Here is a 10,614-nt window from a genome sequence, read left to right as displayed (position 1 = left end):
CACACACACACACACACACACACACACAACTGGAAACACATGCTGGCCTTAAAGGGGAAAAAAGAGGGAAACGGAAAAAGTAAATAAAAGAGGAAACAGGGAAAAAGGTCCATCGAAATATATGTTGAAGGCGTGAGCCTGCACACACACACACACACACACACACACACACACACAAACACAAACACCCACAAACACGTAAATAAAAGGATAAAGGAGACAACTTGGTGTTCAAAGTAAAGACGGAGCATTTAATTGGAGGGATGTTAAATTTTTTTTTTTGTTTTTATTATATTTTAGTATTTAAAGCATAATAAATGTTTTTTTTTTACAGGAGGGAAAAAAAAAACAAGCACCGGGAGGAAACAACAAAGGAGACTTTAAATTAACTCTGACATTTTTTTCGCTTTTCATAGTATGTCGTGCACAGCTTTTACACAAATAAAAAAAAAGGGGGTGGTGAAGCACAAAACAGAGTGTGGGGGCGATTAATCGGAGGGACGATCGATTAACTCAACCTGCTGTTACTTGGGTTTAACCGGGCAGAGACGGAATCCGACTCACACATCGTCAGGGTGAATATCTGTGCTGGAGCTTTTATTTTGAAAGGTTGCGGTCGAGCACTGGGATCCGGGTGGAGGAGAGGGGTGGCGGTGGGCGTGACATTGGTGACGGCGGTGGCGGCGGCGACGGCGGAAGACGGCGAGTTGGTGGCGTTATGCAGGAAAAGAGGGCAGGTACAGTGTGTCAGACTGCTGGGATGAGCCAGGTGGAGGGGGGGGGCGTAGCTGGAGGTCAAAGGTCGGGCGGGGATTGGGATGGGGGGGGGCTTTCTTCCCATCACTCTTCCTGCTGCCCCTGCCCCTAATCTGCCCGGCGACTCCCCAAACGCCGCACAAAGCAACAGGCTCTGATTGGCTCTTTTTGCCAGTATCTATAAAACTTCACATGAAATTAAAAAAAAAAAAAAAAAAGAAAAAAATTAAAACGGAAAATGGAGAGCAAAGCGATAGATGTGGAACGTGCTAGCTGGCCAAACCGGGGGAGAAAATAAGAAATAAAATAAAAACATCAACAACAGAGGTGAATGGTATTTCCCATTCATTTCCTGGGCCCACATGGGAAAGTAGGCGGGGCCTGTTACAGTGTGGCCACGCCCCCTCACAGAAAAAAAAGCTGTTTGATTCGGAATAAATTCGGATTGTCCGTTTTATTTCCTGTTCAGGAAAAGGGGCGGGGCTAGTGTGCCCACGCCACCCTCAGAAGGGGCTTAAACAGAATAAAAAATTAAAAAAATAAATAAAATGTGACGCTCCGTTTGGGTTCTACAAGTGAGGGGGGAACTTTGAAACGAAACAGTGAGGGGAGAAGAGGCGGAGCCAGTGTGGACACGCCCCTTTACAGGGTGTGTGTGTGTTTTGGGGGTGGGGGGGCTGAAAGGGAATTCGGAAAAAAAAAACAAAAAACAAAACAAGGTGGAACTTTGGTTAGCTTCTCAACAGCTGAAAGGAGGAGGGGCTGAAGGCGGAGCCAACTTAGACCCCGCCCCCTCCACCCCCCCAACACACATTTGTTTGTCACCTATGAGAAAATCTAGAATAAAAACCCCATTCGGTGAAGAGGCGGAGCCAAGTCAGTGTGGCCACGCCCTCTCCGACCCGCCCGCCACGCCACCCTCCAGTGCATCTCTTTGATTGGCTCCTCCTCCTCGCCCTTCCCGCTCTCCCATCGGCTCTTACACCACCTTGGTGGTGGAGACCTGTATGTTGTTGAAGCACCTGCCCATGGCCTCGAACAGCGGGTCGCAGAAGCTGTGCACGCAGATGGAGTAGACGCGGCTGAAGCAGTGGATCTCGATCATGTAGCTCTTGATGCACGGCACCACCGCCCAGATGTGCACGAAGGACAGGATGGCGAAGAAGATGCCCCACACCAGCGCCAACGGGATGCCCACCACCGCCGTCAGCAGCCGGTAGCACCAGTACTTGGTGACGGTGAAGGTGGTGAAGCTCGCCTTCCACACGCCGTCGAAGCTGTAGGTGCCCGCCGGCTCGGCGATCACATCCTCGAACTCCACCTGGGAGGAGGAAGTATGATTAAAACCCGTGATTTAAAAAAAAATAGATGCAGAAATGGCTTCAACCCTGTCGGAAAAAAAACTACAAATTTGATTGACAGGCGCTTCTGTTTTAGCTCCGCCCCCTCCCGGGACAGGCCCTGCTGTCCGTCAACCTGGAACAGAGGGGAAACGCTGTGTTTATCCCGCGGTTCCGTCCAGACGCTGGCCGGGGAGGAATGGAACATTCCGGGAAGGGTCAAGTGAGTTTGGACGTTTTATGATAATACAATAATAATTACGCTTTTAAATATATATATATATATATATATATATATATATATATTCTGGGTGGCTTACTTGAAGGTAAATTCTTGCAGATTTCCAATAAAATATATGAACCTTTTTCTTTTTCTTTACGACTATTTGACATATTTCTTGGCTATTTTTACGCTTGTTTGTTTTTTCAATCTGTGTTTTTTTAAAATTGAATTTTAGGGAAATTATGAAATATTTTTACGAATTATTTTGTGTACTTGGAATTGACAAGTAATTTAATTCCAGGTATTTTCTTGCGGACTTTTAAGGCGGTTAGCTAATTTCAAGCTATATGCGAATGTTTTTTCTGCTAAGCTGACTAGCTAGCTAATGACACATCGAATCAGAACTGTGGAAAACCCGTCATTTCCAAATACTTTTTCCAAAGAACTTTATGTCTAAGTATGTTCCATTTCATGTGCTTTGTGACAGAATGAATGTTTTCCACTTGGCGTTAGGCTCCGCCCCCTTTCAGCCATGTTTGTAGTCCAAAGTGAGACAGGAGGACACAGTGCTTGGAGCTGCAAACCACAGAGGCAACCTGGGTTCTCTATGTTTCACATGTTCTCCTGCCCGGGTTTCCTCCAGGCTCTCCGTCTTGCATCCACAGGGCAAAATCAGTTCCTGAGTAGACTGAAAGTTTGTACGTCCCCGCTTGATTGACAGCTGTCTACGTGATTGACAGGTGACTCTTCCTGGTTAAATCCCGCCTCCTGCCCCGTGTGATTGGCTCCCCCCTCCCCCTCACCTTCCCCTCCTGGACCCAGCGCTGAACAGATCAGACGGTGAATGAAAAGAATTATGTCACGAGGAGTAAATGTTTCCAGTCTCGTCTCGAGAGGCTCCGCCCCCTCCTCGACCCCGGGAGCAGAGGCTCCGCCCCCGAGCGACGGGACAGGCCGGCGAGGCCCATGACAAACTCGCAATAAAATTCCGACCGCGGCCATGAAAAAACCCGCCATCTCATTTTTCCACAGCTACGATTTTCTTCTTTTCTTTTTTTTTTTTTCTAAACATGGACTCACCAGTTTCCAAGACTTTGATTGAGGCTAAATGAGAGGCCTGTGTGGAGGCGTGCACGCACGCACACACACACATGCACACACACTCCGAGTTGAGGTTTTGATTTTTTTTTTTTTTTCAAAATAAAATCCCATGTGTGGTAATGTTTTCCAGCTCACCCCTGCGGCCTCGAGCTTCTCGTGGGATTCAAACCCGCGGCAACGACGACGATGTTGGAATTCCTGTCCTTTTATAAAGATTTTCAGAATAAAATATCGAAAAATAAAGCTCCCGCTGGCGACGCCATTTTTCATTTTGCAGGCTTGAGTAGTTAAAATTAAACAAGTAAATATAAAAAATAGATATCTATTGATTTATCGATCGTTATTATCAGCGCGTTAAAATCAATGTTTATTATAATATACACACAAAAGTTAACTTGTGTGCCGTCGCCGCCGCCCGTCCAATCACACGACAGGCAGAGAATAATGGGCGCCTCGTGTCAGCATGTGACCCGTTGCCCGGGCGACGGTGTTATTGGACAAAAACAGCGAGGCGCTATTTCCAGAGCTTCATCTTCGGGCCTGAGTGGAGCGGGAGGAGGAGGAAGAGCGGAGATAAAGTTAATGGACTCTTGTCTGGGTTCCAGGCCGCTGCTCTCTACCCAAATATTTGGGTTTGAGTTCCGGGGTTTTGTGATTAGGATGATTGACAGGCTGAGGTGAGGGATTAAGTACCGAAACCCCGGACCGAGATCAGCTTCTTCTACTGAAAAATTGTAAAAAAAAATTCAACAAGAACCTGAAGACAAGAAAAAGGGATTACTTTCCCCAAATTAGCCTGTGTGCAGAATTGACGGACAGGTGATCCCTGCGTCACCTGTCCGGTGAGGGGCGGAGCTTGAATGCAGCAAAGCTCCGCCCTACATCCTGGATGGACAGGAAATTACACGCCCCCCTAGAGGTCACACAGAAAATTCAACTAGAAATGGCAGGAAATTGATAAATATAAAACTAGCAAAAAAAAAAAATTTGAATAAATGCAACAGGTCGGATGGGGTGCGGTTGGAGATAGGCTCCGCCTCCCTGACGCCATCTATTTTTGAGGGGCAGAGCTTAACCTGGACTGTCAATCATAGGCCCACATTGAAAGACATCCAGCCATTCAAAAATAATAATAATAATAATTCCATGGAAAAAATTAGAATTATAACATTATGGATAAAGTTAACAATAAAATTGATCAAATAATAATAGTAAGAATAATAAATTTATATATATATATATATAAATAAATTAATTTCATATAAATAAATTACAAAAAAATATATTTACTACCATAGAATTAGTAGTATAGTAATAAAAATAATAATAATTATCAATAACATTTATAAATAATGAAAAAAATATCACAACACCCAATAAATATAATAATAATAATAATGATTATTATTGATGATAATAATAATAATCACAATTAATGATAATATGAATAGCAAATTGAGCATAAAATGAATACAATAATAAAAAAAATAAAAGTAACAATAAATTTAACACTGAAATTGATCAAATAATTATCATAATAATGATTCTTTTGATAAATTAAATTAAATAATTCCTTTTAAAAAATAATGAATTGAACTAAATAAATTAATTATCAAAATTATATAAATTAACAAAAAGGATGATGATAATGATACTAATAATAATCACATTGATAATAATAATTATTCTTTCTCTCCTATTATTATTGTTATTAGTGGTAGTAGTAGTAGTAATAGTAGTAGTATTATAGTGATAAAAACATCAATAATAAGTTATCATTTTTTTTCACGGCAAAGTAATGCCCCCTATTGGCAGGTCTTACTAGCTTGACCTGAAATCACCTCCCTGGTGGTACGACCCGACACGAGGGCAGATAAGAGGGGGCTGCAGGGCCGGGGGGGGGCATAGATACACATGAAAAAATATTTGAAAAATGTCACGGTGAAGTAGCGTTTTATTTCAGAAGCAAATAAAGGAATAACAATATCATAAATGACGGCTCAAAAATGATCACATTGAAAACAAATGAATTGATATTTTTAGGTCGGATCATTATGGTATGCCTCCTGCAGCTTCACCCAGAGACGGGGAATTTCATATGTGGGCGTGAATGAATCCCACGAAGGCTAGTAAAGAGGGCAGGGCCTTCAAAGGGAATCCCTTAAAATACTTATTCTCAAAATAGATATAAAAAAATGAACTATATTGATTACTATCAATATGAATATTTCTTATATGATTAAGAAATCTTCTAAAACACTTCAATTAATTTCCATAATTTTATTAAGTATTTAAATAAAATATCATGAAGTAAACATAATAATAAATAATGATAATAAGAAAAAAATATCCATTTGAAATATGGTTACATTTAGAATAAATGATGTATGTTGTCAAAAAGTAAGAAGTGTACAAATGTATTAAAAAAATCAATTTGAATTACATATACATTTTATTAAATATTCATAAAAGCGAGAATAAAATAAAATTAAAATACATTTTTCATTAGACCTGATGATATATATTATGTGAAAGGTTGATAAACATTAAGAGATATTTTTAAATATAACTCGTATTAGAACCATTGCTATATGTATTTTGTATTGAACAAGAATCATCACATATATATATTTTAAGACAATTCTATATGACTTGCACTGCATTGAATATTTATAAAAAAGAATAATGAACATTTAAAACATGTTTAGAATGAGAATAACTGATTCACATCACATCAAACACGAATAGATATTCAGATATGTATCTTAAAAAATATTATTTTTATCGAATGGCTATATTGTACTAAATACTAAATATAGATTTTTGAAAATCGTTAAAATTATTTTAACGATTAAATTATATTAGTTCATAGTATGCAGGATTTAATTGAACATAATCTTTTACTAAAAAAATAAAAATAAATAAAAATTAAATTCAGATTTTACTTCTTGTAAAAACCTGTACAACGATGAAAACGGGGGAAGGAAAAATAATTTAATGAATAAATAAAGAAAAAAAAGGGGTTTTCGGGGTGAGTGACCGCGGGCCGACGACCGGAAGGGAGAGTCTGACTCACAGGAGGAGGAAAGAAGGAGGGAGGAAGGCGTTTTCCTTCACTTTCCATCCCCTCTTTGCGCTTCTTCCTTTTATTCAACCCAAAAAAAAAAAATCTTCATTTCAAATTTTCCTAATTTTCTAAAAAAAAAACAAATCACGTGACCTGCACCTTCTCATCCGGGTCACTTTGACCCCGGGAGGTGAACGGGAGCGCTTTACCGTAAAGTTTGAAAAAACGCGCAAGCTGTTTAGCGGTAATGTTTAAATTTTGCGCTGCGTGTGGAGCGGAGAGGGGGGGGGGCGTGGACCGGAGTGTGTGTGTATGCGTGTGCACGAGTGTGTTTGCGTGTGCGTGTTTGGTCGGGATATCCCCTCTACCCACGGCTACACCTTTGGGTGTTTCCCCTGTTTTTTTTTATTTTTTCTCTCACACTTTAACCTTCCAGCGCGCGCACACACACACACACACACACACACACACACACACACGCACACGCACAGAGATCAGAAATGATTGAATAAAAACGAACACGCTTCTATCTCGTGGAAAGAATTCCGCACCCCGCACCGCCGCACTCCACTCCACTCCACCACAACGCACACACCCGCACACGCACACGCACGACGCGCGTTCCCGTCACACAGGAAAAAAAAAAAGTTTCCTGAAAACCCCAGCATGTTTCGAATCACACACACACACACACACACACACACACACTCCTCTTTATTATTTTTTTCTTTACAGGGGAAGTTTTGACAGTTTGCGTGCCACGACGCGCACAGAAATGAGCGTTGGGGGATCACGCACACGCACACGCACACACATGCCTAACTCACCTTCACCACGTCGTCGTTCACGCGTTTGGGGTCCCGATTGACCAGGTCGATCTCCTTGGTGTGCATGTCGTCCATGGTCTTCTCGTCCAGGCTCTCGCCGTCCATCTCGCGGTTGTTGGGCTTGTAGATGTTCCCCTGCTTCCGCACGAAAGGCGCTCGCAGGTACTCCTGTGGGCCGAGGGAGAGGAGGTGAAGATGGATGGATGGATGGATGGATGGATGGATGGAGGGATGGAGGGATGGATGGATGGATGGGGGGTGCAAAGGGGAAGCAGGGGGAGCAGCAGCGGAGGTGGAGGTGGAGGTGGTGAGGAGCCGAGCGGAGGAGAAGGAGAAGGTGAGGAGGTTCTGGTAGGACGCAGAGCCGAGACAGAAAGAGAGAGAAGAGAGAGAGAGAGAGAGAAAGGGGGAGGAGGGATGGAGGGAGGGGTGGACTTTAAATGAAAGTGAAGCGCCACACCCCTCGAACCCGCCGCAAGGGGTCCTCACCTCCCGCACTGATGCCAAAAGTGCTCCCTCCCCTTTAAAGAAAATAAAAATAAAAAAATAACTAAAGTTATCTCTTACACCGGTCCGGTAGCGGGCTTGTGTGATTGCTGTTTTTATATAAAAAAAAAAAAAAAAAAAAATGAAAATGAAAATACATGGATGAATGAAAAATCCCGGCACTGATCGAAAGTGTATACTCATGAAGGAAAACCAACGCAAAAGACATTTTAAAAAAATAGAGAGAAAATTAAAACTTTGATTTTACGGTGTTAGCCTGATAGCCTGATACCATGCACGCGTGATTTTTATTAAAAAAAATGAAATACATAAAAATATTGATAAATGAATTAAAAATCCAGGTACCGGCAGAAGACGCATACGTCATGAAGGAAGGCCAACAAACGCGATATTAAAAATATATATAAATATAGAATTGAAACTTCCATTTTACAGTGTTAGCCCAATAGCCTAATAGCAGACCCACGTGATTTTGATTTAAAAAAAAGTATATATATATATATATATATATTAAATTCAGGTACCAGAAGAAGACGCACAAAAAAATACAATAAAAAAAAAATATATATATATATATGTATATATATATGTATATGAAAATTAAAATGTCAATTTTAAGATGTAAATATATGTTTAATTCAGGTACCGGAAGAAGACGCACAAAAAAATACAATTAAAAAAAATGTATTTATTTATCAAAATTAAAATGTCAATTTTAAGATGTTAGCCTGATAGCCTAGTAGCAGACCAACGTGATTTTGATAAAAACATTTAAAATGAATATGAATATTAATTAATGAATTAAAAATTCCTGTACCGGCAGAAAAGCACATGTCATGCACGTTAACCCATGCACGAAAAAAAACATAATATATATATATACTCGATATTAGCCCAATAGCCCTATAGGAGACCCATGTAATTTCGATTTTAAAAATAAAATAAAAATTGATGAATTAATTAAAAATCCCGGTTCCGGAAGGATACGCAAACGTCATTTCCGCAAACTCACGCACGTGACGTTATTAAAAAAAGATAATTAAAAAAATAATAAAAACATTGATATTAGCCTGATAGCCTGACAGCAGACCCACGTGATTGGTTGTTTTGACAAATTTTAAAACTTTATATAAATGAATGAATGAATGAATGAATGAATAGTTGATTGAAATCCCGGCACTTGCAAGAGACGCACAGATCACGTACGCATGCTGAAAAAAAAGTATAAAACATCAATATTAGCCTCATAGCCTTATAGCCTGATAGCAGCCCCACGTGATTGTTTTTTTTTGTTTGAAAATAAAACAATGAAAAAAATGAATAAATAAATAAATAAATAAAAATTGTGGTTTAGATACCAGTACCTGCACAAGACGTCCATACCACGCACATTACATTATCAAAAATATTTTAAAAATGAATTAAACATAGATTTTAGCTCAATAGCTTGATAGCAGACCCACGTGATTGGTTATTTTGATGAAAAAATTAAAAATTAAAAAATAAACAAAGGGTAGTTAAGATACCTGTAAAACAGAACATACAAACTCACGCACACGACATTATTAAAGAAATTAATCAAAAAAATAAAAAATAAAAACCTTGACTTCATCTCTTCAACTGGCTTGATAGCAGACGAACTTGATGTTTTGATGTAAATACAAATAAAAAAAAAATTAATTGATTAATGGAGTCCATATAACAATACCGGAAGAACACCCACAAACCACGCAAAGTCACGCACACGACATCATAAAAATAAAATAAAATAAATAAATTTTAAAAAGTCTACTTTGTGTTTTAAGCCAGTCTGATAGCAGACGCGCAGACGTGATTAATTGTTTAGAATTTAAAAAAAAAAATCAATTCATAAAGGCTGGTCCAGATTCCGGTACCGATAGACCACACATCACAATATTACGCACATTATTAACCAAAAATAAACACCTAAAAAAGTGAATAAATTAACGCACGGGAAAAGCGAAGTCCCGCAAACGGGAGTGCACGCGAAATTCGGTTACCGGAGGCTTGCGTGCGTGCGAAACCGGTAAAAAAAGCCGTGATGCAGGAAGGGGGGCGGAGGGGGGGCGGCTTACCTCCTCCGTCGTCCCGTCTTTCGGTCCCGTCATGACGATGTCCTGCAACTCTGAGCTCCGGCGACCGAGAGAACTGCAAGCGCACACGCACACGCACACGACAAGAAAAAAAAAATATAGGAAGCAACGTGGGAGGCGTCGCTTATACGGTGTGTGAGTGTGTGTGTGTGTGTGTGTGTGTGTGTGTCGCCTCACCGGTGATTCACGCCGTTCTCCGCCCCCCGCGCACGGAAAAACAACCGAGGAGCACCGGGTGATTCTTCGCACGCCCGGAGGTTGCCAGTGTGTGTGTATATGTGTGTGTGTGTGTGTGTGTGTAATTGGCGCGGAATCTCCTCACCCTGGAGAGGCACAGCACAGAAACCTTTTTGTTCAGTGAAAATGTGGGCGTTAATTGGGACCGGCAAGGTGTGTGTGTGTGTGTGTGTGTGTGTGTGTGTGTGTGTGTGTGTGTGTGTGTGTGTGTGTGTGTGTGTTGTGTGCGTGCCCCCCTTCTCCTGGTCGTCCAACAGAAAAGAAGAAGTAACAAAGTGCGAATGACAACAACCAAGTGTTCTATGTGTGTGTGTGTGTGTGTGTGTGTGTGTGTGTGTGTGTGTGTGTGTGTGTGTGTGTTATCTGAGCAGGCTTGCGGAACCTGTCTTTCGGAATTGATGTAAACAAAGTGCATACATACAACCTGTATACAGGAGTGTCT

The 10,614-nt window shown here is 40.8% G+C and overlaps 1 protein-coding gene across 1 annotated transcript; it reads right to left on the bottom strand.

Annotated features, from left to right (window-relative positions):
- Positions 1–230: 230 nt before the first annotated feature.
- cav1 (caveolin 1) lies at positions 231–10,199 on the bottom strand. Its single transcript, XM_086149270.1, has 4 exons — positions 10,113–10,199; positions 9,918–9,990; positions 7,315–7,482; positions 231–2,077 (listed from the first exon to the last, which is right to left on the bottom strand). The coding sequence occupies exons 2-4, from the start codon at positions 9,948–9,950 to the stop codon at positions 1,736–1,738; spliced, it is 543 nt and encodes a 180-aa protein (XP_086005396.1). The 5' UTR covers positions 9,951–9,990; positions 10,113–10,199; the 3' UTR covers positions 231–1,735.
- Positions 10,200–10,614: the final 415 nt, after the last annotated feature.

This window comes from Fistularia commersonii, chromosome 7, assembly GCF_037954325.1.
Source record: "Fistularia commersonii isolate RoL2024-O1a breed Wild chromosome 7, RoL_Fcom_v1.0, whole genome shotgun sequence".
NCBI lineage: Eukaryota > Metazoa > Chordata > Actinopteri > Syngnathiformes > Fistulariidae > Fistularia > Fistularia commersonii.
Note: the sequence above shows the minus strand (reverse complement) of the source record. Positions and strands in the feature narration are given on the sequence as shown.

What these genes read in the sequence shown, in the direction of transcription:
- cav1 (XM_086149270.1), bottom strand. Translation starts at nt 9,950, where the DNA reads ATGACGGGACCGAAAGACGGGACGACGGAGGAG. An exon ending in AAGACGGGACGACGGAGGAG is followed by an intron (nt 7,483 to 9,917) that starts GTAAGCCGCCCC and finishes CTCGGCCCACAG; the next exon opens with GAGTACCTGCGAGCGCCTTT. An exon ending in TGAACGACGACGTGGTGAAG is followed by an intron (nt 2,078 to 7,314) that starts GTGAGTTAGGCA and finishes TCCTCCTCCCAG; the next exon opens with GTGGAGTTCGAGGATGTGAT.